General features: G+C 53.9%; 1 protein-coding gene across 2 annotated transcripts in view; it reads left to right on the forward strand.

Annotated features, from left to right (window-relative positions):
• Positions 1-4,071: 4,071 nt before the first annotated feature.
• Positions 4,072-26,797, forward strand: part of MARK4 (microtubule affinity regulating kinase 4) — a 33,356-nt gene continuing 10,630 nt past the window's right edge. For both annotated transcript variants that reach the window (XM_027978474.3, XM_027978473.3), the window contains exons 1-13: positions 4,072-4,421; positions 9,136-9,336; positions 11,849-11,902; positions 12,000-12,048; positions 12,766-12,831; positions 12,918-12,988; positions 14,101-14,157; positions 16,759-16,995; positions 20,296-20,415; positions 20,871-20,970; positions 22,438-22,547; positions 22,655-22,814; positions 25,256-25,473. In XM_027978474.3, the coding sequence (XP_027834275.1) occupies positions 4,371-4,421; positions 9,136-9,336; positions 11,849-11,902; positions 12,000-12,048; positions 12,766-12,831; positions 12,918-12,988; positions 14,101-14,157; positions 16,759-16,995; positions 20,296-20,415; positions 20,871-20,970; positions 22,438-22,547; positions 22,655-22,814; positions 25,256-25,473 (1,494 nt within the window). In that variant the 5' untranslated portion in view covers positions 4,072-4,370. The remainder of the gene's footprint in view (positions 4,422-9,135; positions 9,337-11,848; positions 11,903-11,999; positions 12,049-12,765; positions 12,832-12,917; positions 12,989-14,100; positions 14,158-16,758; positions 16,996-20,295; positions 20,416-20,870; positions 20,971-22,437; positions 22,548-22,654; positions 22,815-25,255; positions 25,474-26,797) is intronic.

Genomic DNA, 26,797 nt, shown 5'->3' on the forward strand with positions numbered 1-26,797 from the left:
GAGGAGGGGGGGTTAGAGGAGGTCAATTTCCTGTCAGGAAACCCCTCCCTCTCTGGGGCCAGGGGCGGGAAGGACTTGTTATCTGTCTGCCCTTTTAGGCCAGGCTGTGTTGGGCTGCGGTCAGGCCCCACATTCATCCACCCCGACCGGAACTGGCAACCCCCCCAGTCTGCTCTTCACACCTCCCAAGGTGACAACACCCTCCTGCGTACCCCCTCAGAGACACCCCATGCTGGCTGTGGGCCCCGAAGTTCTCTCCTGGGTTCCCCCGCTCTGGGGTAAAGACATGGAGGAAGGTTCTGCTGGGACCAGGGGCTGGTTGGAGGCCTCAGGGGGTGGCCCTAGGCAGGGCTTTGCTTCCGTGGTTCTCTCTGCCTAAAAGCCCCTGTCTCCAGGTCTCCATACGCCTGCCTTCTCATTATTACCCAGGTCTCAGCTCCAGCGTCCTTTCCTCCATGGAGAGGTTCCCGACCAGCAAAAGCACTTCTGCCCGTCCTATACGCTCCCCGCTCCCCAGAGACACTGCTCTGATTTTTCAGTTCCTTTAGAGCACTTTCTACAACCTGAAATGATCAAATCCCTCTTTCTCCCTGGTGGATTTTCTGACTGTCCCAATCAAACGTAAATTCAATGCAGATTTTGCTTACTGTGTTCATCGCGATAACTCTAAATACATGCCCGGCACATAGCAGGTGCTCAGTAAAGATCTGTTAACAGAATGCACCAGTGGGGATAGAGCAGTGCTAAGGATGGGAGGTTGTGGATGAAGACGGCAGATGGCTTGGGGCTAGAAATGGGTTGGGGGATAGATGGAGTGAGATGCAGGATTAGGGTTACTTTCAAGGCTGGGTTTTAGGCTTAGGTGGCCCTTTGGGTTCCCAGGCATAGTATCCCAGGTGTTTGGCCTGAGAGAATGATCACTTGCCTCAGCTCGATTGGGGTTGGGGTGAGGTAGGGTTGACATTAGGGGCAGGAGCTGGGCTCAGGGATCACTCCTTGTCCCCTAGCCCCAGTGGGGGCTGCTCTGTGGACATTAGGTTGGGATAAGTGCATCAGGGGTTAAGATTCCAAGGTCTGAAGGCCTCCACTCAAGGATTGGATTTGTCCGCAGAGGGCCCCGGGGGAGTGGCTGATTTGGTGGCCAAGAAGGCAGGGGGAGAAACAGGCTTTGTCCTCCCCAAGTCAGTGTGGACCCATGACAATGAGAAGGCAGGCCGGGCTGGAACCAAGCATCTGTTATGGGCCATGGACACTGTTGGATCTCTCCCTCTTTTTTAACTTAATTTTTTATTGAGCTATAATTCTTACGCCATAAAATTCACCCTTTTAAAGCGTATGTCAATGGTTTTCGGTATATTCACAAGGTTGTGGCAACCATCCCCACTATCTAATTCCAAAGCATTTTCACCAACCCAAAAAGAAATCCTTAAATCCTAAAACCTTTTCCAGTCGGTCCTTACTGTGCTCTCCCCCCAGTCTTTGGCAACCCTGAATCTACTTTCTGTCACTATAGATTTACCTGTTCAGAATATTTCACATCAATTTGTTGTTGTTTAGTTGTGAAGTTGTATCCAACTCTTTACAACCCCATGGACTGTAGCCCTCCAGGCTCCTCTATCCATGGAATTTCCCAGGCAAGAATACCAGAATGGGTTGCCATTTCCTTCTCCAGGAAATCTTCTCGACCCAGGGATCAAACCCTCATCTCCTGCATCGGCAGACAGATTCCTATACAACTGAGCCACCTGGAAAGCCCATTTCTTATAAATGGAATTATACAGTAAATGGTCTTTTGTATGCTTCTTTTGATGAGCATAACTTTTTAAGGTTATCCATGCCACAGCCTCCCCTCTTTAAGCCTCAGTTTCCCCATCTGGGAAATGAGGTGGGGACCATACTGGGAACTAAGGAGCCAGGGTGAGCCCTGAAGAGCGGTGGGCAACCTGTGTAGGGAGGCGATCTTCTGCCCTCATGTGGTGTTTTGGAGAACTGCAGCTGTCAGCGCTAGGGCTGGGAAGGGATTGGGCGGATTCAGCCTCTATCCCATTCCCAAGACCCCACCCCTCATCCCGCAGAAACCTTGGGATCCCAAAGCTTCCAGAACAACATTCTGTGCTCCTCCCTCTCTGCCTCCCACCATCCCTGAGACTCCTCAGGCTCCATTTGTTGAATAATAATATCACCCATTTAAGAAATTCTAATCTGTTCCCGCAAGAACTGCTTTCCTTCCATAGTCTCATTAATTTGTCACAGAGCTGGGCTGCTACCTCTACTTTCCAGAGACAGGAAGCCATAGTGGACAAGACCCTACCTTGTGGAGTTTGGTGACGCTTGTGTTCAAACCTCAGCCCTGCTGCTTACCAGCTGTGTGGACTTCAGCATATGGTTTTTCCTCTGTAAGCGGGGGTGACAATGATGGTCCGATCTCATGCTGTAGCAGAAAGGATGAAGTGCTCAGAGCCTGGCACAGAGGAAGCCTCTGTGAGTAGATGTAGCTGATGGTATCAAGCAGTGACATACAGGTCAATAGGTTACAACCGGCGCTCTGCCGAGTGATGGCGGAAAGCCTTTCTTTGTAGCATGTGCCAATTTCCATGGTGTAAATATTCCCACCATGGCGAATTCCAGGCTACCAAGGTGTCAACATTGAAAGCCTTTGGGGGAAAAGAGATGTGCAGTCACCCCTTACATAGCAGTTTCATTGTAACAGAATACAATAGATGTAAATAACCTCAGGATCGCACGTAAGAACCAAACGTGAAATAATTAGGACGTGATGACTATTATCTTTGCTTTAAATATAATTTATTTAATTGTATGTTTGCATAATTTAATTTTTAATAATGACTGTTTAACAACCAGCTCCGAAATCCCTGAGACTTCAACAACCAGCTTGCTGAGCTGGCTCCAGCAGGCTGCTATTATTGTCAAACCAGTTTTTTAGAAAAGGAAACAGGTTCAGGAAGACGTTCAAACAGACATCGATCCCATGCAAGGGCTGAATCCAAGGCCAGGGCAGTGTCCCTCTTCCTTTCATTCCACCCTAGTCTAGAGGGGACGCGCGGCCCCCACGGCACTGTGTGGTCTCAGCAAAGCCCTTGAACTCTCTGGTCTCAGTTTGCCTAGCAGGAGAATACTTGCACCAGGTTCTTTTGCACCTACTTCAGCCCTGCTAGGAGGGCAACATGCAGATCCTCCCCCTCCCTTCATAGACGTGTGAAACTGAGGCCCAGAAAGAGCCAGTGCCTGTCCTGAGCGCCAAAGCTGGACACACAGTCTGGAGACCCCTACTGGGTTGCAAAGGAAAGGAGACTGCAACCCACAACCGTGGGGTCTGGAGTTTTCTGGGAGGTGGGAGGCAGCGTTGCTAGAGAGGTTGGTCACCCTTCCTCAGTGGCTCCGCCCAGACACCGTCCCCCCAAGCATCCTTAGCCCGCGGTCCCCAGAGCTTCCTGGACTGGGGAGGAGGCGGGGCTGGGAGGGAGAACAGGGAAGCGCCGCCGGCCTGGCTGTTGCCTTTGAGGGCTTCTCTGTCAGTCCTGCCTCTTTGTCTCCATTCTCTCCTGAGGTCTGTGCACCTCCGTCCCGCCTTCTGTCTCTGTGCGTGGATCCATCAGTCTCTGTCGCTCTCTGTGCCTCTGCGTCTCTCACCCTGCCTGTCTGTGTCTCTCCTAGCGCTTCGCCCTCGTTCTGCCTTTCTGTCTTTTGGCCGCTCCGTTGTCTGGCTGCCTGTTCATCTCTTTGTGTCTCTGTGTTTCTCGCTACCCCTGTCTCTCTATCTCTTTGTGTCTCTTTGTCTCGCTCTTCCTGAGCCTCCCCGTCTCTGCGCCTCTCAGTATCTTTCTCTGCGTCTCTGGCGCCGTGCCTTGGCGCTTCTCACTCCTCTTCCGGTGAGTCTCTGCTCTCCGGTGAGAACCTGCTCCGAGCCGACGCGCCCAGACCTGCCTCCGCCCCGAGAGCGCGCGGCCGGCCCCGGCCTGCGCCTTTAAGTGCCGGCGGCGGGGGGCGGGGTCAGTGCGGCCCCGCCCCGCGCGCCCCGCCCCCTGACGTCCCTTCCTCCCCGGCCCCTCCGCCGCCTCCCTCCGCCGCCGCCCGGGCCGGCTCCGCGCCCCCTCCCCGGCCCCCGCCCTCCCGCCTGCCCGCCGCCCCCATGGCGCCCCGGGCCCCCGCCGTTCGGGGCCACTAGGACCCTCGGCATCCCTTTCCCTCCCCCGCCCTGCCCCCTCTCCCACGGTGCGAACCCCGGTGTCCGCAGCGCCCAGCTTTTGAGCTCGCGTCCCCAGGCCGGCGGGGGGGGAGGGGAAGACAGGGGACCCCGGGACCCCCGCCCCCCCCGACCCGGCCGCCCAGTCCCCCGGGACTCGGAGAAGATGTCTTCGCGGACGGCGCTAGCCCCGGGCAACGATCGGAACTCGGACACGGTGAGTGGGGCCCGGCCCCTTGGGGAGCCCCGGCCGGGTCTGGCCGCGGAACCCCTCGCCCCGCTGTGCCCCTGGCCACACAAGCCCCTGCCTTCGTTTTCCCGGCCCGGCCCGCCACCCCCCGACCCCCCGCCCGGACTTCCAGGCCTCTCGACCCTCCCCCACTCACTCCTCAGCCCAGCCCGACCCCTGGGGGCGCCCCTCTCGCGGGACCCCCTCTTGTCCCTCTGCAGACCGCTTCCGCTTGGGTCTCTTCTTTCCAGGAAGCCCCCTCCCCTGCCTTGCAAGAGCCCCTCCCTTCTCCGGCGTGTGCTTAAGCCCCTTCCCCTCCAGGCCGCCTGCATCCGACAGCTGGCCCCCTCCCGGATTTGCCAGGCTCCTGACCCCAAGGCCCAGCCCCGGCCCCGCTCCCCAACCCAGGGAGGCCTGGCCCGGTGCTGCCTCTGCTTCTGGCCTTCCGCGACTGGATCTGGGTGCCGGGCTCCCCATCATCCCCTCCTCTCATCCACAGCTTTACGGCCCTCCGGAATGCTCCCAGCTCTCTTGGGCACCCCCTCACAGGAAGCCAGTTCCACCTTTCCTGGGCCGAGGGCCCTTTCTAGCTTGTTCAAGGTCTCTCCACTTCCAAGGCCTGGTCCCCATCTTCCAAGGAGCCCTGTCTCTGGATCCTCAGCACTTCCCATCCCCACAGATTCCCACCCCCCACCCCCACCCCGGACCCTCTCTGGTCTCTTCCTTTCCCAGGAAACCTTGGCTTCCAACTTCCAGGCCCCCCCAGCTCAGTCTCGGATTTCTAGGCCCTGAACCAGTCTGACTCCAGGCCTCATCCTTCCTGTATCAACTCCTCTGCTTCAGGCAAGCCCCCTCTTCAAGCCCCCAACCCTGTGACCCCCCTCCTGACAGGATACTACCTCACTCCTTAGAGCTCCAGGCCCCCATCCCTTCTGCTGCACCCAGGGCCTCCCTCTTCCTTGCCAGGGGGTCTGGCCTCCCAGAGGAGCCCCTTCCTCAGTGTCAGAGCCCTTCCCCAGCTCACAAGGCCTGGCCCCAGATCTTTCTTCCAGAAGACTCCTGGGCTTGAAGCTTCTGGTCTTGCCCTGCTCTAAGCCCTCTTCTCTTGGGGTCTGTCCGCTGGAAGCTTTCTCCCCAGGTTCCTAGGCCCCTGGCCTCCCACCAGGCTCAGCCTTTGTTCCTTGGATCCACCGCTTGACCAGGAAGCCCCTTCCCCAGGACTTCAGGCCCCGGGACCTCTCTCTGGTTCCAGGGACTGCTCCTGGAAACCCTCTTCTTTAACTTCTAGGAGCTTCCTCAAGACCCAGGCCCCTGGCTCAGGTATCCTTGGCTGCTGACTTCCGCTGTCCCATGGCTTGGACCCCTCCCACTATTCCCAGGTCCCCCTGCCCCTACACCACAGCCCGAACAACCCCAGGGAGATCCCCCTATTCCTCATTTCCCTGATTTCTGATTACTCTCAGCGCTTCTGAAGACACTCCCACCAAACAATGCCAGACTTTTCCCCATCTGGGTTCTTCATCTCTTTCCCCCCAAGGTGTTCTGCCAGCTCCCTGCCAATCCCCAGCCACCCTCACCCTCGATGCCCATCAGAGAATTTTGTTTCTGTCCCTTCGTCTCGCAGGACCCTGCCTCAGAAAACTCTTTCCCTCATCACCATCCCCACTGCCGCCACTGGATATCATGCTCTGGGCCAGACTCTGATTTGGAGTCTCTAATGAGAACCACCGCTCCCCCAGTCACCCCAGGCTGTGACAGGGAGCCCACAGGCCTGGCTCTGCCAGCTGCTTTGCCGTGTGACCTCAGATAGCTGGTTCTTGCCTCTGAGCCTCAGTTTCCTGCCCTGCAAAATGGGGGTGATCACTTGAATTCCTCAGATTAGTCGAGATGATAGGGGCAAAGCCTGACACACAGGACGCGCTCTACACGTGTTTGCAGCTGCTGTGACCGTGGGTGCAAGTCAGACGGCAGTGCCTCCTCAGTGCAGGGCTGCCATTGGTTGCTGTGCGGGCTTGCAGGCCCATTCCCTGCTTGGAGCCTCAGTTTCTTCACCTCTAAATGGGATCGATGGTAGCACCTCCCTGTTAGGGAAGTTGTAAAAGGAGCCGATGAGATTCTGTGAGTAAGATGCATAGGCCCAGACCTATTGTAGCTGCTGTTATTGTTGTTGCTGTTAATGACTTTGGTTATCCGGAGAAGCAGAAGTTCACATCGAGTTTCTGTCCCTCCCTAGCTGTGTGACCTCAGGCAAGTGACCTCACCTCTCTGAACCTCAGTTTCCTCATCCAGCAAACAGGGCTCATACAAGCACTTCCTCCTCCTCTTGTTCAGATGTGTGGGGAAATTTGGGGATGGTTAATTCTCCCCTCTCCTCCCAACTCTAGTCTGTAAGACCTGCTTGTCAGTCCTGGCAGAGGGTCACCTCTCTCCTGGAATCTGAGGTCATACCCCTCGCCTTTGCCACCTGGACATGACGCTACCTACCATGACGACAGCCATGTGGGGTCATGTCCAAGTTCCAGGCCCCCTACAACCCAGCCTCTGGAGGTTCCCTAGCAACAGGCTCAGTGTTGGGGCGCCAGCCGGTCAGGAGGGAGCCGGGCCAGCTGGTGGTGCTGGCCAATTTTCGCTCCCGCCCCCAGCCCCTGGAGGGCTTTATCACCCACTGCCCCAGCAGCCCCTTGCAGGGGTCCCTCAGCCACCAGCGGAATGCCAGCCCAGCCCCAGTTGGCTCCCCTGGTGCCACCTAATGGGGATTCTTCTCCAAGCCCTTATCTGGGTGAGAATCAGAGCCGTTATCTGCCAGGATCTCCAACTCCCTTCCCACCTTCCCCTGGGAGGAGGCCCAGCGGGGGATGTGGGAAAGAGGTAGGGGCTCAGGAGTGTGCAGAGCCGGGTTCAAATCCTAGGCACTCTGTTCCTTCTGCCCTGTGACCTTGGGCAAGGTGCTGACCGTGCCTCAGCCCTGGGGTCCCCGTGTAGGGAGTGCAGATCGTAATCGGGACCCCCTTGGAGGCCAGGGTGATGGCACAGTGGGCCACAGGCATGCGGCTAAGAGCTCCAGCACTGCGGCTGTCTTTCTGCCCCTCATGGGGCACATTGCCTCCCTGTTTTTTATGAATGAACCGTGTGACCTTGACAAGGCAGCATCTCACCACAAGCCTCAGTTTCTCCTCTGGAATACGGGGGTGCTGGTGCCACCCTCAATGGGCTGCTGTGGGGATTAAATGCAGATGAGGTGCATTAAAGCCCAGGATTTGGCCCATAGTAAAGGCAACTTCATAAAAATGACAGGAGCATGAGGCAGCATGGTGTGGCAAAGGGGAAGACATAACTCTGGGGTACACGGTCTGGGTTCAGGTCCCAGCTGTGAATCTCAGTTGAAAGTGAAAGTGTTAGTCATTCAGTCGTGTCCGACTCTTTGTGACCCCATGGACTATAAGTAGCCCTTCAGGCTCTTCTGTCCCAGAAATCTCCAGACAAGAATACTGGAATGAGTAGCCATTCCCTTCTCCAAGGGATCTTTCCAACCAAGGGATTGAACTCAGGCCTTCTGCATTGCAGGCAGTTTCTTTACCATCTGAGCCACCCAGGAAGCCCTGAGCCTCAGTTTCCCTACCTGTAAAATGGGGATGATGGTGCCTTAATGACCAGCGCTCATTAGATGTTGATCCTCATCACTGTTAAGTGGCCTGGCAGAGTCCCTGCAAGGAGCTGCCCTGGGCCCTCCTCTTTGTTGCATATTTCACCTTCTCTCTTCCTCAGTTCCCTGTCCTCCTGAGTCCCATCCCCCAGCCCTGGGAAGGGCTCAGGGACAGCATAGGGTCTGAGCTGAGCTGTCTTGGCTGGGGCCTCTGTCTCCTGCACCCTGGGCCCCAGCTCTGAAAGGGAGGCATAGTCCCTGGGGCTCACAATGAGGGCAGGGCACCCAGGAGCAGACAGGTGACCTGCAGGGGGAGAGGCCCAGGAGGGACAGGACGGCAGGAACAGAACGTCAGGGACAGATTGTGGCATGGTGTGGGAGACCGAGGTCCGGGCGCCGATGGAGCTGCGGTGTTCCGCAGGGCAGTGGTGTGTTTGGGGGACTGATCGAGGAGGCAACAAAGTTTCCTACCAGAGGAAGGTTAGCAGTGTGGCCTACGGTATCGGGGTGGAATGAAAGACGGTTGGTTACAGTGTTTGGAGTAGAACTGGGGGCAGTAAGGATCAGAAGGAAACATTAGGAGCAGGAACCAGGGAGTGAAATGTTGATACGTGGGTTTGCCATGGAATTGAGGGGCTGGGTGGGGACAGAGATAGAGAAGATGAAAAGTTGGGAGCAGTGAGAGTTGGGGTAGAGGGCTGAGTTCAGACATGGGGGTTGAGGACTGCAGCATTAAAAGTCAAGTATCTTGGAGCTGATGGAGGTCCCAGTAACTAGGAAAGGACGTTGAGGCAGGGGTAGCCTGATCACAGGGAAGGGGAAAGAAGAAGACAGCTGATGTCTGGGGTCCCAGGTGCCTAAGAGTTGGGGGCCCCCAGCATCTTTGTTCTTGGAGACGTCTTTTTGGAGAGAAGGGTAGGGGAACCAGAGGCCTCTGTCCTGCGTGGTTTTGCAAAGGGCCTTGAGAGGGCGGTGGCCATGGCTGGAGTTAGCTGCCCGAGCACTCTGGCGGGTCGGACGGGCGCTGCCCGCCACTCACGCTCCGTCTCCCCCACTCAGCATGGCACCCTGGGCAGTGGCCGCTCCTCAGACAAGGGCCCATCCTGGTCCAGCCGCTCCCTGGGCGCCCGCTGCCGGAACTCCATCGCCTCCTGTCCCGAGGAGCAGCCCCACGTAGGCAACTACCGCCTGCTGAGGACCATCGGGAAAGGCAACTTTGCCAAAGTCAAGCTGGCCCGCCACATCCTTACTGGCCGGGAGGTGAGTGAGGGGAGGGGCGGGGCTGGGGGCAGAATCCTGCAGCCCTGGTGCTTGGTGGGAGGAGGTCAGGCTCGGCCCTCACTTGGCTTTGTGACCACAGGTAAATCTCTGACTCTCAGAACATCTCCGATTTTTGCTCCAGAACAACCCAAGTAGAAGAAGAGAGCTAGTGTCAGGCGTCCCTGGAATTGTGGGACCGTCTCAGTCAGATCACAGGCAAGCCACATGCAGGGTCTCTTCGAAGTCGTGTGGCTTTTGTGCCTAAACCTAGGCCGTGCGTGTGAGCTCACTCGCTTCAGTCATGTCCAGCTCTTTGCAACCCCGTGGACTGTGGCCCGCCAGGCTCCTCTGTCCATGGGATTCTACAGGCGAGAACACTGGCGTGGGTTGCCATGTCCTCCTCCAGGGGATCTTCCCCACCCAGAGATCGAACCCAGGTCTCATATCTCCCACATTGGCAGGCGGGTTCTCGACCCCTAGTGTCACCTGGGAAGCCCCTACACCTAGGCCACCTCCCTGTTTTAATGGTGGACTTTGGTTCAATGGAGTCTTCCAGTGATCTTGATTGAGAATGCGAGAGATTTACTCATGTTTAGGCACCCTCCCCACCTGGCCTTCTAAGGTGGGCATATACACCCTGAGTGTGGCAACAATGTTGCAGAAATGGAGAGGAGTCTGTAAGTCACACTTGCTGCTGCTGCTGCTAAGTCGCTTCAGTCGTGTCTGACTCTGTACGACCCCATAGACGGCAGCCCACCAGGCTCCCCCGTCCCTGGGATTCTCCAGGCAAGAACACTGGAGTGGGTTGCCATTTCCTTCTCCAGTGCATGAAAGTGAAAAGTGAAAGTGAAGTCGCTCAGTCGTGTCCGACTTCTAGTGACCCCATGGACTGCAGCCCACCAGGCTCCTCCATCCATGGGATTTGCCAGGCAAAAGTACTGGAGTGGGTTGCCACTGTAAGGGATAAAAGAGAGTGGGTGTGTTTATGACCCCTCTACGCCTCTTTCAGTTTTAGAGAAGCGACAGGAGCAGTTTCTCCTGCTCTCACACTCTCTATGCCATACACACAAAAGATACCAGGCCCCAGTGGTTTTATGGGCAAATTGTACCAGACATTCCAGTTTTATGCCAGTACTTCCAGAGACTAGAGAAAGAGGTTCCGCTGCCAGATTTTATGTGCTTGTTCAACAGTGACAGTGAAACCAGGTAAGACATAAAATTGTAGGCCCGTCTTACGTGTGAATATAAGTACAGAAATCTTCAACAAAATATTAGCAAATAGACTCTGACATGTCAGTTAAAGAAAGCTGCTTGGTGACAAAGCTGGGTTTATTTGAGGAATGCACAGTTCTTTTCAAATTGACAATTTATTCATGCACTTTGCCACATGCACAGATTCAAGGACAGAAACCATATGATCATCTCAATACTGGCATAAAAAGTGCTTGTCGAGATTAAAAACCCATTTGTGAAAATATAAAGGAAGCTTAGAGACCCTCTTCCCCCACAAAAAGTGCATGATTCCCCTCACGTGGGTTTTGAACGTGACTCCAGGGGTTTCTTAGGGAACAGAGCCTCCCAGGGAAAGAGTTCTGTTATCCAGTGGATCTGGGGTGACTAAGGGTAACCCCAAAACTCTTTGAGAAAAATCAAAGACCTAAGCTGGATTAGGACTTTTGAAGTGCTGTACCCTAATGTGTAATTCAAAATAAAAGCTTAAGTAAACTGCAAGATAAGTATAAAGAGGCTTCAATAACATTTTTATTTTTCCCCAATGATGACCATCCCAAAACTTTTTCAAAACTAGCTATAGATTTTAAGTGTGTAAAAGGTTGATTCTGTCAAGCTGCGTAAGTTCAAACCCCAGCCCACAAACTTCCCAGCTGTATAACCTTGGCCACATTATGGAACAGCTCTGTGCCTCAGTTTCCCCATTTGTGAAAATGAGGATAATCTCATGGGGTTATTGGGAGGATTCAAAGAATTCTCATTTAGGGACTTTCCTGGTGATCCAGTGGTTGAGTCTGTGCTTCTAATGCAAAGGGTGCAGGTTGAATCCCTGCTTGTGGGACTAAGATCCCACATGCCAGGTGGTTCTCATTTGTAAAGCACATAGACCGGGGCCTGGCTCATGTGACTACTTGGTAAATGTGAGCTCTGGTTATTATTTCTTGTTCCACAGTGTGAATGGTCTGAGATGCCCTCACAAAGGGACCCCCTCAGGGGCTTGGTCACCCTCACTCCGGACAGGCCCCTGTAGCAGCCCCAACCAGAGCCCATGATGGAATAGGGGACATTTCCCTGCAGAAGTAAGAGTAGCACTGGGCACGGTGAGAGCAGCGTGTGCAAAGGCCTTGCAGTTCCAGCCCCCGTCCGCCAAGAATGGCCCGGGGAGAGCGCTGTTTCTGAAAGGGGACAGAGGAAGGACGTACCGGGCTGTCTGGATGAGGGACCCTTTCCCAGCTTGAGGGCCTGTGGTACCTTGACCTTTCCCCCTTTCTTCCATCTCCAGGTCGCCATCAAGATCATCGACAAAACCCAGCTGAACCCCAGCAGCCTGCAAAAGGTGAGACCCAAGGGGAGGGAGCAAGGCGGGGGAGAGGTCGGGGAGAGGGTCCTTGGAACCCCCCACCCTCATCATTCTCTCTTTTCCTTTCTTCCAGCTGTTCCGAGAAGTCCGTATCATGAAGGGCCTAAACCACCCCAACATCGGTGAGGAGGGGAAGGGAGTGGGCTCAGTGGATACCAACCAGGGCTCTTGGGAAAAGAGAGTCGGGGGAAGAGAGAACTGGCTGTTACAGTAGTTAGAAAGACCTGTTTTCTATCCTTGCTTCCTGGCTGTGTGACCTTGGGTGAGTCACTCAACCTCTCTGAGCCTCAGTGTCCTCCTCTGGAGTGGGGGGTGATAAGACGGCTTATTACTTCAAGGTCATTGTGAGGACCGGATAAGATCGTGCATTCAGAACACTTAGTTCGGAGCTAAGCTGTGGGAGCCGCTCTGATTATTGTCATCAGCAGCATCCATTGTCATTGTCATTAGCATTAGTCAGAGCCGAGAGTGAGGTCTGTACCAGAGAAGCAGGATATGGCCTGGCCTGAATGTGGCCGCAGCATTTATTTATCCGTCTGTTCATGTACTCAGTAAGTATTGCCTGAGTGGCTGCTCAGGCGCCAGACTCTGGGGCCCAGCAGTGAAGAAAACAGGTACATATCCCCAGCCTCACAGAGCTGACGTTCTTGTGAGGAAGTGGAGACGGTGGTCAAGTGGGGTCAGGGAGTTTGGAAAAATCTTGCCATCAGTAGGGAGCCATTGACTGTTCTTGAGTAAGGGGGGTCTTGGCCAGCACATGCGCAGTTACCGAGTGCAGGTGGAGGGTGAGGAGTCTCTTCTCGCCTAACCCCTCTACCGCCACCCCCTGGCCATTGCAGTGAAGCTCTTCGAGGTGATTGAGACGGAGAAGACGCTGTACCTGGTGATGGAATATGCAAGTGCTGGTGAGGCCCCTCCCCTCCCCGTCCTGCTCTCTGCTCTGCCCCCCCACCACATGCCCCACCTGACCCACTCGGCCTCTGCCCTGCAGGAGAAGTGTTTGACTACCTCGTGTCGCACGGCCGCATGAAGGAGAAGGAGGCTCGAGCCAAGTTCCGACAGGTCAGGGTCATGGCTGCGGGCGGGGCTGGGAGGGGCGCCCAGTCTCCAGGGATGAGGGTCTGATTGTGAGTCTGGGCTGTTGAAGGACCTGGGGGTGTGGCTTAAGTCGGGGTGGGGGTGAAGGTGGACAGTTGGGTGGCCATGGGCATGCAGAGGCCCAGGTGTGAGGCTATTCAGATGGAGGGGTGCAGCTGCCTAGCTGGGTGGGTGAGAGGACCAAGCCTGAAGGTGCCCAGGTAGGCCAGTGTCCGGTGTGTGAGTGTGAAGGTGTGCCCAGTATATAGGAGTGTGCCTGAGAGGGCACGCAGGTACCAGGGTGCTGAGGTGTGTGAGTAAAGGGGTGTGGGTGTCCAGGTGGATAGGTATGTAGCTCTTTGGGTAAAAGTGGAAATGGTAGCTGGGGTGTATGGGTGAGAGAACCCCAAGTGTGGGTTTAAGTTCGTAAGAGGGCACAATATATATGGGTGCCCAGGCGTGTGGGTAAGAGGGCGTGTGACTTCAGCCCTGTGGCAGTGAGGCTGCTCAGGTATATAAACAGGTGCAAGGGAGCCCAAGGGTGGGCATATAGGCTGATGGACCAGAGGGTATATGGCGCCAGGATGTGCAGGTGGATAAGGAGGTGTGTGGATGTCCAGGTGCGTGGCAGTGCAGATGCCCGGGTATGGAAGAGGGTTTGGTGGGTGAAGAGACCTGAGCAAGAATGTTGATCCGGGAGTGTCCAGCTGTTGGACGCAGCTATGCTGGGTGCGCAGGGCGTAAGCCCTGGTGTGTTGGGGCTGCCTGTCTGTGTTTGGGTGTATGATGCTCTTGTGTGTGTTTCTCGGCATGAAAGTCAGGAGGGGCCGGTCCTGTGGCCTTGGTGCTGATGCCCCTGCCACGAGGGCGGCTCCTCCTCTGGGTGGAGGCATGTGTCGGGGCAGCGCCCTCTTCATTTCCTGCTGTGACTGGGTGGGGAGTGGGCAGAGTTGGGGCTTGGGGGGCACCCAGCATCACGGCCTGTGTTTGGGGAGGCCTGGAGTCCAGAGCTCGGTCGTGGGTAGGTTCCTGGGGTCTCTGTGGGAGGCTGAGAGGTCACAAGCAACCAAGCTCCGCTCTTCTCCCCTCCCCTGCAGATTGTGTCGGCCGTGCACTACTGTCACCAGAAAAATATTGTCCACAGGGACCTGAAGGTGAGCCCCCCGGCTCAGCCCGCTGACACCCGCTGCAGTCCCCCGGGCGCCCCGCACCCTCCGCCACATCTCCCTTCCTTTCCTCCTCGTGTTCTCCCTCTGCATCCAGAGCCCCTTGACTTGTCCCCAGGCTTCTGTGGCAAAAACAAGGCCAACCAAAGCAGGGAGCAGGTGGGCGGGGGCAGGAGGAGTGAACAAAGGGGAAAGAAACAAAGTGTCCCCGAACGGCCTCGGGCAGTTACACGCGTCCCGGGCAAGGTTGCTGGAATGCACACAGTACGGAACATCACTCTCAGAGTCTCCAGAGACTTTAGAACATTCAGGAAGCTTCGAGAATTGAGATCCCAGAGCCCCAGAGTCCCGCAGCCTCCAGGGCATCAGAGTCACAGGCATCTTTGAACTCTAGAGGAGGGCGAGTGCCTGGTGGGGACGGGAGACTCTGCAGGGCCTGCCCTGCTCCGCCCCACCGCCGGGCTGGGCTGTGTGTCCCAGGGCCCCTGCCGCACACCTCCCACCTGAAAGAACCTCCTTTCTCAGGAAACATGTGTCTGGTCTGAATCAGGTCGTCCGTTGTCCTGATGGTGATTTCTTGAGCATCCACTGTGTCCCAGGCCCTGGGCTAAGTACTTAAGGAACTGCTTCTCTGGGTTTCCAGCACAGAATACTGGGTTGGTTTGAGTGGTTTCAGCTCCCAAGCCATTGTGGACAGGGGCTTGGGTAAAGTATAATAAAAGTTAAAGGAAAAAGAGATGTATAAAGTACAAGCCCAAGGAACGTCCCTGGTAGTCCAGTGGTTAGAACTCCACGCTTCCACCACAGGGGACACAGGTTCAATCCTTGGTCAGGGAACTAAGATCTCTCTATGCCACCCAGGGAAACCAAAAAAATAGAAGAAAAAATAAAATGCAAGCCTGATTTTAAGATGATTATTATTACAGTAAAACAAACAAACAAACAAACAAAATTGTGTCAAACTGCTGTAGAAGTTCGAAACACTGCCTGTGTGCTTCTGAGATCCCCACACAGCCCACTGAGGAAGCTCCTCGGAGGCGCGAGTTTGCCCTGCAGGGGTGTGAGTAAGCCATTGCCAACAGCCTGGGGGAGGCGTGCCCCCTGGTGGAGGGTCCTGGAAGTGGCTGAAAGGGGATTTGGGGATCTGGTTAGTGCACCCAGGGGACCTGCGAGGAGAAGCAACCCAGACGTGAGGGTGGGCAGGACTCTGGAGCCTCAGACGCCACCACAGGGAGTGTCACCCCTGAGCAAGATGGAGGTTCCCGTAGATTGAGGTTTGGTGTGTGTCTGTACAGGTTCTGTCCCTTTGTCGGGTCAGAGGTGCGGAAGGGTGGTACCGAAATGCACCACCAGGAAGGAGGGAGACCAGGAGGAAGCCCCGCACGCTGGGTTGGGGAAGGACGGAGGTTGTCAGGGGTCGGGCGCTGGCAGCGTTCTGAAGGGTAGGTTTTTTTTGTGTTAAGTGTAGTCAGCACGCGAGAGGAAGAGGGATGCTGGCGGCTCCTTCCACGCTCGGGCTATGGAGATGGCAGGCCTCTTCTGGGTTCCAGCTCTGCTACGTTCATGCTCTCAGGGAGGCATGAGGTAGCCTCCCTGAGCCTCATTTCCTCGCCTATGAAATGGCAAATACACAAACTCCTGCCACCAAAAATAGACAAAAGCCTATACATAGCATGTGAAGTATTTATTGGGTGCTGACTCTGCCCCATGTGCTGTGATGAGCACTTTTCAGTGAACCCCAAAACCGCCTGTGAGGCCGGTGGTATAATGACCTTCAGTTTACACATCAGCAACCAAGGCACAGAGAGGGCTGGTAATCCACCCAAAGTCACACAGCGAGTGAGTGGTAGAGCTGGGATTCAAAGCTAGGGTGCTTCCAGAATCTGTACTTTAGCCCCGCGTTATGTCGCTACTTTTATAAAGGATAGTCTAAAAGCCCAGTGCATAGTGGGTGCATAATAAGTTTTATATGAAATGATTTTCATTTTTATAAGTGTTGAGCAGTCCATCCTCATTTTTTTTCTGCTGGGTGACGTGAGACTCCGAGATGGGCAGGGGATTGCCTGAGGACGTTCAGCCCTGCAGGCCACGTGAGAGAATAAGAGCTAACATTAATCATATAGTGCTTATTGTTATTTAGTCGCTCAGCCGGGTCCGACTCTTTGTGACCCCATGGACCGTAACCCTCCGGACTCCTCTGTCCAGGGGATTTCCCAGCCAAGAATGCTGTAACAAGGTGCCATTTCCTTCTCCAGGGGATCTTCCTGGATCAGGGATGGAACCCATGTCTCCTGCATTGGCAGGCGGGTTCTTTACGGCTGACCCACCAGGGAAGCCCGTTACGTAGCACTCACCGGGCGTGAGATATTGTCGGAGGCCTTTTGCACGGATTGACTGACATAATTCTCACACATCCCTGTGCGGTGGGGACCCTGGTTATCGCTATCATATGGATGAGGAAACTAGGCCCAGAGAAGTAAAGTCACTGCCCGAGGTCACACGGAAAGAAGGGACAAGGCCGCGGCCGCTTCAGGGTGGCCGGCTCTGGCGCCGCGCACATCCGCCCTCTGCCCTCTCCTTGCCTGGCAGGCCGAGAACCTCCTGCTGGACGCCGAGGCCAACATCAAGATCGCCGACTTTGGCTTCAGCAATGAGTTCACGCTGGGCTCGAAGCTGGACACCTTTTGCGGGAGCCCCCCGTACGCCGCCCCGGAGCTGTTCCAGGGCAAGAAGTACGACGGGCCAGAGGTGGACATCTGGAGCCTCGGCGTCATCCTGTACACGCTCGTCAGCGGCTCCCTGCCCTTCGACGGGCACAACCTCAAGGTGCTGGGTGGGGCTGGCACAGGGGCTCTGACTCCCCTGGGGAGGGTGTCTCCGGCCTTCACAGCCCCCATCCCCCAGATCCCTCCCCTGCAGAGGCCCGGAGGGGCGGGGCAGAGTTCTCAAGGCAAGACAGGGGTCAGGAGTGGGCTCGCAGCTGGCAAGCTTGGATTCAAATCCTGCTCACTCACCCGTCCACTCCTTATATAGTTATTGTTTACCGTCCACAAGTCGGGCTCTATTTTAAGTTTTGCAGAGTGGGGTGAACAGAGGAGACGTGCTGCTCCCCGGGCGATCCCTGGAAACAGGCTGAGTGGGAGAAGCCAGTCACTAGAGGCCCCCGTGGTAGATTCCACACCTATGAAGTGTCCAGAACAGGCAAATCACAGAGACCGAGAGCAGACCAGTGGTTGCCTAAGACAGGGAGGCGGGGGGAGCTGGATGACAGGGTTTCTCCTGGGGGTAATGAAAATGTTCTAAAACGGATTTGAGTGATGACTGCAACAGCTCAGTGAAAATACTGAAAAACCATTGAATGGTGCACACATACAAAAAAAATCCTTCTCTCATGCTGACATTCTTGCAACAGAGCCAGGCAGAAAATAAAATAATAAGCAAAATATATAGCACATTAGATGCTGGCCAGTTCTATAGAAGGGGGTGGGAAGTGTGGGGTGAGTTGTAGTGTTGGGTGGTTTCTTCTTTTTTTTTTTCCCCTTTGAATTTTTTATTCTGAAACATGCTGATCAACAGAGACGTTGTCAGACTAGAACAGAGGACAGTGGTCCTTTTCGGGAGATGCTCTGATTGCCAGCCCGCGGCCACGTGTGCCGTGTGTATGTGTCTGCATACGCCCGAGCTGTCACTGCCGTTGCAGTTCCTGATGGAACACATGGGAGTCGGTTGTAGACAGCACATCCCTTCCCTGCCCGAAGGTTGCGTACAGCCAGGATCCCCTGAGATGGGGCGTTTGCCGTCCACGATCACGCTCAGGAAGTCCAGAGCGGATGCAGTCCCCAGCTCTGACCCATGGCCCGCGCTCGGGTTTCATCAGCCATCCCAAGAATATCCTTGGCAGCTCTTTTCTTCTCCTGCCCAAGCGTCCCCTCGGGCGCCCTCATTGCGCTCGGCTGTCCTCTCTCTTTATTCTCCTTTCATCCGGAACAGCTCCTCGGCGGTTCTTTGTCTTCCGCAGCCGGCAGCGATGAGTTCAGGCCAGTCATCTTGCAGAAAGAGCCTCCCGTGGTCTGGGTTGCCCAGTGTTTCCTCCTGATTGGATCCAGGTGGTGCATTTCGGGTGGGAATTACAAAATTCCGGCAGGAATGCTCAGGCCTGCTCAAAGTGGCCGTTTGGAGCAGTCAGGGGATCGGGGAGGTCATTGCCAAGGACAGGACAGCAGAGCCTGAGTGATGAGTTGGAGGGGCCCCTTGTCACTGTGGCGTCAGCCAGTCAGCCAACCCCTTCGAGCCTCAGTCTCCCTCTCTGTTCAGTGCGAACCCTTAAGTACCAGCCTCATAGTAGCGGTGTGAGGACTTGATGAGATCAGATAACAATCTTTCTGAGCCCCAAGGGTGAAATCAGGAGATCTTCCCGAAGGGCCAGGCCAGCATCTCACCCGCCCCAGGCTCTTGTCGCTTCCTGCTGGCCTGGTTTCCCCGCCAGGCACCCCAGGCCTTGCTGGGTGTGTGGCTGGGAGCCATCTCTGCTCTGTCATTTCCTTGCTGAGTGACCTTGAACAAGTCTCTTTCTGAACTTCTCCTTGTGGGGACACTTACAGCCAGACTGGGTGTGTGAGGCCCTTCACCAGGACTTGGCGTCAGGCCAGAGTGTTACCCCGGGAGCTGCCCTGGTGGAGGGTTCAATGTCCCTTTGGTTACTTCGCAGCATCACACGACAGAGGCAGTGTGGAGCAGTGGTTACACAGCACAGGTTCCAGGGCCCGATTGCCTGGCTTTGAACCCTGGCCCTGCCACTTTCTGGCTGCACAAACCCAGAGCAAGTGACTTAACCTCTCTGAGCCTCAGTTTCCTCATCTGGAAAATGGGCGTCATGACCCTGCTCCACAGCATTCTTTGTGAGCATAGATGTCATACGTGTGAAGCGCTTAGAACGCAGCTGGCTCATGATGAGGGCTCTGAAAGCAAAACTTATCACTATGAAATACTCACAACCCTCTGGGCTGTGATACTGTGCAGTGTCGGAGGCTCCCCAGGCCCAGGCCTCGTCCTGCCCTGTTAGGAGAAGGTACCCGGAGGGAACTCCCAGCCCAGGCCCTGGCACAGGGCTCCACCCAGAGACACCCCTTCCTCCCTTCACCTCCCGCTCCATTTTCTCTCTCTCCCAGTTCTTTGGTCAGGATGGTAGGGGCATCCCCTGGTCTGCCGTGCCATGGAGCGTGGCATTTATTTTTTTCTTCTGTAGCCTTGGCAGGGCCCTCCTAAAAAGCCCTTAAAAAAAGGGAGTCAGCATGTAAATCAGTGTTCATTCTTGGAGACTGCCAGGGCCTCATAGCTTTTTGGAAAGACAGGTGGGGGGCGCGGGCAGGATGCCTCTCTCTTGTCCCCTTTGTAAACCTAGTCTTTCCTTTTGCTTTTATTTTTGACTGCGCCGGGTCTTCATTGTGGCACACGGGCTTCTCTCGTTGCAGGGCAGACTCTAGACAGTGCGGGCTCAGTTGTTGCAGCGGACAGGCTCTCTAGTTGCGACAAGTGGGCTTAGTTGCCCTGTGACACATGGGATCTTAGTTTTCCACACCAGGGATTAAACCTGCATCTCCTGCATTGAAAAGCAGCTTCTTAATGGGAGAAGTTCCCTAAACCTAGTATTTAAAAAGCACTTGCTCTGGGCCTGACTCGTACTAGGCACTCACTTCTCTAAACTCACTCCTACCCTGGCCTGGAAAGTGAGCACTATGGTCCCTGTTTACAGATATGAAAACTGAGGCCCCAGAGGCCAACTCACTGGCCCACCTCCCCTCTTATCTGGCTCATAGAACGCACACACTCTGTAAGGTTTCCTCCAAGTGAAAAGTTACATTGTTGGTTTTTTTTTTTTTAAAAAAAAACCTGTTTGAAAACTTCTGCATCTGTAACAGTGTTCCCATTTTACAGATGGGAACCGAGGTCAAGAGAAAGTGGTAGGGTTTTTCCCATCACATCAGGGCTAGGACTTAGGGGCCCTGTCACTTCTGTCGGGGGATTGAGAAAGAGGAAGAGAAAGTGTGTGTGTGTATGTGTGTGTTTGTGTGTGAGATGGTTGGGGAGGTGGGGTGGACTCCTCCCCCAGTAACCCCGTCCCCCCAGGAGCTGCGGGAGCGAGTCCTCAGAGGGAAGTACCGAGTCCCTTTCTACATGTCAACAGACTGTGAGAGCATCCTGCGGAGATTTTTGGTGCTGAACCCAGCTAAACGCTGTACTCTCGAGGTGAGCTCAGTCCCCAGCCCCACACCCCTTCCACTGAAGCCCTCTTGCCTGACACGGTTCCTCTCCCCTGTCCGATCCACCACTGGAAGGTGAGGGGAGATGGGCAGCCCAGGAAAAGGCTCCTAGACTCATCCTGACACCATCACCCCCCCGCAACAGCCTCGCCTACTCCCCGACATGCCAGTAATTAGCTAATGAGCTCCTAGGATGATTACAGGGTGCTGGGGGCCCAGATGACGCGGAGGAGGAAGGGTGGCTTCGGCAGGCTCCAGATGGGGGCTGGGGGTTGGGAGAGGAGGTGCTAGCTCTTAGGATGGCCTTGATTCTGGGGTGTTGGGCCTTGGAGGTGGGGGGCAAGGCAGAGCGGGAGCCCTACTTGGGAGCTATGTTTTTGTCCCAGTGTCTTCTGACATCTCTTTCTTTCCCCTTCCATGTCCCGCTCCCAATTCCTGCAGCAAATCATGAAAGACAAATGGATCAACATCGGCTATGAGGGTGAGGAGTTGAAGCCATACACAGAGCCCGAGGAGGACTTCGGGGACACCAAGCGAATCGGTGAGGGTCGGGGGAAGCAGGGCCGGGGGCCGCAGACCCGGGAGTGGGGACTTCCCAGCACCTACCCTTTGGGTTAGTGCGTCAGAGAAGTTTGCAAGGCACCTGGGGCCAGCAGAGAAGTCTGGGCTCTGGTCCCTGCCCTGCTCCTTTCTAGCTGTGTGACCCTGGGCCAGTGGCTTCCCCTCTCTGTGCCTCTGTTTCCTTGTCTATAAAGTGAGATAATCATAGAACCTGTCCTATAGGTTTGTTATGAATAGTAAATGAATGAGTTTATATAAAGCACTTACACTGGGCATGAAACAAGTGCTTTTGTGTCATAATAGACATGTGATAAGTTCTGTTGTCTTAGCGAGGAAAGTCGCTCAGTCGTGTCCGACTCTTTGCGACCCCATGGACTGTAGCCTACCAGGCTTCTCAGTCCGTGGGGTTTTCCAGGCAAGAGTACTGGAGTGGGTTGCCATTTCCTTCTCCAGGCTTTGACTGTTAACACATAAGAACTCACAGGTGACTTCTGGAAGAGTTTGGACAGAGGCATCAGTCATCTGCATGCTTGAGAAAAACTCCCACCTTGGCACCTGCCTCACTCACCACCCCTTCAGGCCCAGTCCCTTCAGCCCAGAGCCCTTGAACACTTGGCCCTAAAGCATTAGCCTTGGAAGAGCCCCTTAGGAACCATCTAGGAAACCCTCACTCTGCAGCTGATGAAGTTGCAGCCACCATCAGATCTGGCTGTATTAATCAGGACTTCACAGTTGCAGGTAACAGAAAACCTAAGCCATTCTGGCTTCAACCAGAAAATAATAATTGGTTGATCCATATGAAATCACCATTTTCATAGCTCAGAAATGATCAGTATAAGCAATTTCATGTAGTTTAACCTAATAGTGATGTTATTTCATTCACATAACTGAAAAGGCCATGATATGTCAGCTTTCAGGCACAGCTGGATCCAGGTGCTCAGAGACAGTTGTTAGGAATCTTCTCGGTGGTGACTTCTTTCCCAGGCAGCTCTCCCTGCAGGAGCAAACTGACAACAGCATGTCCTAGTGGCCTGGACACCTCAGTGGGAAGAACAGCTACTTTCCTAATGTTCCAGTGGAAGCTGTAGGGTGGGACCCATTGGCTACCCCTGAAGCAGTCAGTTTGACCTTGGGAATGGAACACTCTTATTGGCCAGAAGTGGTTCATATGCCCACCCTGAACCAATCAGTGTGGCCTTGGGGATGGAACACTCTGATTGGTCACACCTGAGTAATATGCCTGCCCCTGGGGTTTGGAGCAGGCAGGAGTCAGCTGGGGAATCTGAGCAGAGAAAAAATATTCTTCCAAGGAAAATCAGGGTGCTGCTGGCAGGAGGGGGAATGATTACTGGACAGGCCAAAGTGCAGACATTACTGTGTGATGCAGAAAAGAGTGGAAGGGAAGGATCTGGGGAGACTGAACCTCCTCTCCATCCCCCTCTCCCAGAGGTGATGGTGGGTATGGGCTACACGCGGGAAGAAATCAAAGAGGCCTTGACCAGCCAGAAGTACAACGAAGTGACTGCCACCTACCTCCTGCTGGGCAGGAAGACTGAGGTCAGAAGGCGTCAGGGACATTCGGGATGCGCGATACCCGGGGTGGAGGGAGACCTCTGGGACAGAGGGGAAGGGGCTGAGGTTCCTTGTCTGTCATCTTCCTGCAGGAGGGTGGGGACCGGGGTGCCCCGGGGCTGGCCTTGGCACGGGTGCGGGCGCCCAGCGACACCACCAATGGAACAAGCTCCAGCAAAGGCACCAGCCACAGCAAAGGGCAGCGGAGTTCCTCCTCCACCTACCACCGCCAGCGCAGGCATAGCGACTTCTGTGAGTACTGCCCCAACCCTTGGACGTGCCGTCCCGGCCCAAGGCCGCAGACCTGCATTATGTCAGGGTTCCCTGGCTGGCAAGCAGCAGAAACCGGCTCGAACCAACTGCAACGAAGGGAGAAACATCTTATAAAGCTGCAGGGACGTTGCATGGAATGTGGAGGCAGCCAGGCTCAGGAAGGGATTAGAAACTGGAAAAGCAGCCAACCCTAGAACAGACACTCTGTGACTTGCTTCTTCTTTGTTCATCTGGTTCTTCCTTTCTTTTTTTCATATCCTGCCTTACCTTTTCCAGTCTCTTAACTTCTTACAACTCAGTTTTAGGGGCCAGCTCAATAGTAACTGAAATCCCTTTGATCCACTTGATATCAGGGTCCAGTCGGGATTAATCCACTTGACTGGGACACAGGAGGACACATTGTACAAAAATGCTGCTGAAAGCCTGCCCTCTTGCCTCTCTTCCAAACTTACTAGTGGGAAGGGGCTGGGGAGACAGCTGCTTGCATCCTACATTCTTCAACTAACAGATATCTCATTTCCTGCAGGAAATAGACCCACGACCACTGCCACCATAAATGAGACATGGGAACTTGCAAGAGGTCTCTATCTATACCCTCATCTTAATCATCTTTGCTATATTTTTTAACAGCTTTATTGAGAAATAATTCACATACTATGCAGTTCACCAATTTAAAATATACAATTAAGTGGCCTTAGTACGTTCACAGATGTGTGCATCCTTCACCACAGTCCACGTTAGAACATGGTCAGTACCCTGGAAAGAGACTCTACAACCCTTAGCCATCTACTTCGAATCTCCCATCCACCCTAGCGCCCCCCCCCCAACAACTACTAATCTACTCTCTCTATAGATTTCCCTATTCTGGACCTTTCTTATAATTAGAATCATGCAATCTGTGGCCTTTTGTGACTACCTTCTTTCACTAAGCATGTTTTCAAGATTCATCCATATCATAGCATATATCAATACTCCACTTTTTTATTGCCAAATAATATTCCATCACGTGGATATGCCATATTTTGTGTATGTATCACCAGTGGGGGGTCATTTGGGTTTTCACCTTTGGCTGTTATGAGTAACTCTCTGTGTGGGTCTTTGTTTTCATTTCTCTTGGGTGTGTACCTAAGGGTGGAATCGCTGGGTCATATGGTAACTCTATGTTTAATAGTTAAATAACTGCCAAGGTGATTTCCAACTTTCCGTTATTTTTGCATCCCTACTTCTCCTGGGGGTGAAGTGCCTTACTCTGGGACAGGCACTAGTACGGGAAGAAGGAAGTCTGGGAAGCTTAGTCTTGAGCAGGGAGTATCCTGGATGGTCAAACCATTCCCCTTCCCTGGGTTTCCTTTTCCCCACCTATACAATAGCGAGATTGGCCCAGAAAGGCCCTGAGAAGCTTGTGATTCTAACAACCTATGATTAGGACATGTTAACCTTTAAAAATAACCCCCATGGAGACCCCCTGGGTTCCAGGGTTCACGGGATGAAAGATGGTCGACGGGCGCCCCGGGTGTGTCACTGTAGAGCTTGCTATGGTTCTGGGGCTTTTGAGCATTTAAGGTTTCTGAATTTTAACACTCAGAAGTTCCAAGTCTCTGAAGTTCTAGAACACCCTTAACCCCTGGGTTCTAAAACCATAAATTTTGAAGATGTTCTAAGGGACCAGATTTGTTTTGTTTTTGAAATTGATAGTCACATCCTTCAAAACTCAGTACAGAAAGCGTAGACAGTAAAAACATCTTTGTCCTACACGTTTCTCCCAGCCCCCAGTCCCATTTGGAAACAGCCACTGTTACTGGTTTTATATGAACTCTTCTGGAGAAGTTTTATTCATATATAAATATATAAAGAGACAGACATGAAAAGAAGGAAAAAGATACGAAAATGCATAAAGATGTATAAATACAATATTAATATATTAATATACCATAGTCTCCCTTTTAATAGAAGTGATAGTCTTCAGGCAACATTCATTATAAACAAGTACAGATAAATAGATATAGATAGGTACGTACTCTCTCCTCATTTTTACACCTCGTAGCCCACTGTAGACCTCATACCTAGCCTTGCCCTTTCTACATCACCATCTATCTTGGAGATCTTTCTGTATGGGAACATTTTTTATAGTTGTATAGTATTCCATTGGGTGGCAATATCTTGACTTACTCAGTTATCCCCATATTAAGGGGTGTTGAGGCTGTTCCCAATCTTTTGGCCTGAAAAAAAGAAAAAAAGGAGTAGGATTCAGTGAATAACCTGCTCAAGTGTTGTGTCATTTATGTGGAGCCTCTGAGTCCGTGAGTATGTGTCACTTAGACATTGTCAGAGTAGCCTGTGCGAGGAATTCTGAGGTTGTCAGGATCACCCAGAGCAGATTTTTGCTTTTTCTGCACAAAACTGTCCCCTCCCTCTACCAGGTGGCCCGTCCCCCACACCCCTGCACCCCAAGCGCAGCCCAACCAGCACGGGGGAGGCGGAGCTGAAGGAGGAGCGCCTGCCAGGCCGGAAGGCGAGCTGCAGTGCTGCGGGCAGCGGGAGCCGAGGGCTGCCCCCCTCCAGCCCCATGGTCAGCAGCGCCCACAACCCCAACAAGGCAGAGATCCCAGAGCGGCGGAAGGACAGCACGAGCACCCCTGTGAGTTGGGGGGTGCTGGGGGGATGGCACCCGGGCTGCCCCTGCCTGTGGCCCAGCCTGTCAGTGACCTGGGTCTCATTTCTCGCGCTCCGTCATTTCCCATCCCTCCTGTTCCGCAGACCACCGCACAGGGCTCTGTTATATCCACTCACTCATTCACTCGACACATGAGTGCGCTCTCTGCCTGAGCTTGTAATTGATTCTAGTGTGTAAGTTAGGCTTCAAAAAGAAATTCCCTGTGCTTTCAACTTGAAGGATTTAATATGGAGAATTAGCTGTGGTGCTTACACAGTTGTAGGGAGGGCTGGAGGAGCAGGCACCGGACCAGACCTACAAGAAGGACACATCACCATGGCAGAGCTGACTCGCCAAGGGAGCTCCCGCCTTTGAGGCCCCCTCGAGCTCTGCTGAGTTCAAGAACATACAGTCAGGGCTACGATGCAAGACTCAGGAACGTCATCCTCCACCAGGAGAGCCTCTTGCTGCCCAGAGGTCTGGAGAACCGGCCCTGGTGCCCTGCTGAAGCAGAGACCCGCATCCCAGTCTTGCCTGTGTGAGCAGAAGTCAGAGGGGGCAGGAACGTGGCTGCCACCCCATTTCCACCTTCCAGATCTCCACAAGAGCAGAGGTTTCCAGATCCCATTCATACCCAGAACCTGGGCTGCCGAAGAGCTTCTGGGGAATGTAGCACTTGGCTTACTTGCTTCTGTAGCTCCCTAGAATGCTATAATACAAGCCGAGGGAACCAAAACATCCTCAGGAGACAGAGGTGGAAGCAAGTTACAGGGAGGTGGTCCGGACGCGGAAGCCGCATAGACCCGCGTTTGAATGACACTGATGAGCTGTGTCGCCTCGAGCAGGTGGCTTCCCCTCTCTGAGCTTCACTGTGCCACCCTGTGAAATGAGCTTATCACAGAGCTTGGGTTTTGGGAGGATCTTGTGCCATCCTCACACAGTGCCTGGCTCAGTAAGCACTCAGTGAATGAAAGCTGTTGTTGAAATATATCCACACTTTTAAGACACTAGAAAAGGACAGCAAATTACCCCCTCCCCCAAAAAATGGAAGGAAGGAAATAAAGAGAAGAAGTCAATACAGGAGAAAACAGATGCACACGAGAGAGAATCAACACGCCAAAAGCTGATTCTTTGAAAAGATTAATGAAGTCAGTGGACCCCTAGCAAGACTAATTAAGAAAAAAACACAACATTGTAAATCAACTATACTTCAATTTTTAAAAAGAAGATAGCAAGCACAAATTACCAGTATCGGAAGTGAAAAGGAGACCTTCATTGTGACATAAAAAGAAAGATGGTATTAGGAACT

Source organism: Ovis aries, chromosome 14 (genome assembly GCF_016772045.2).
Source record: "Ovis aries strain OAR_USU_Benz2616 breed Rambouillet chromosome 14, ARS-UI_Ramb_v3.0, whole genome shotgun sequence".
NCBI lineage: Eukaryota > Metazoa > Chordata > Mammalia > Artiodactyla > Bovidae > Ovis > Ovis aries.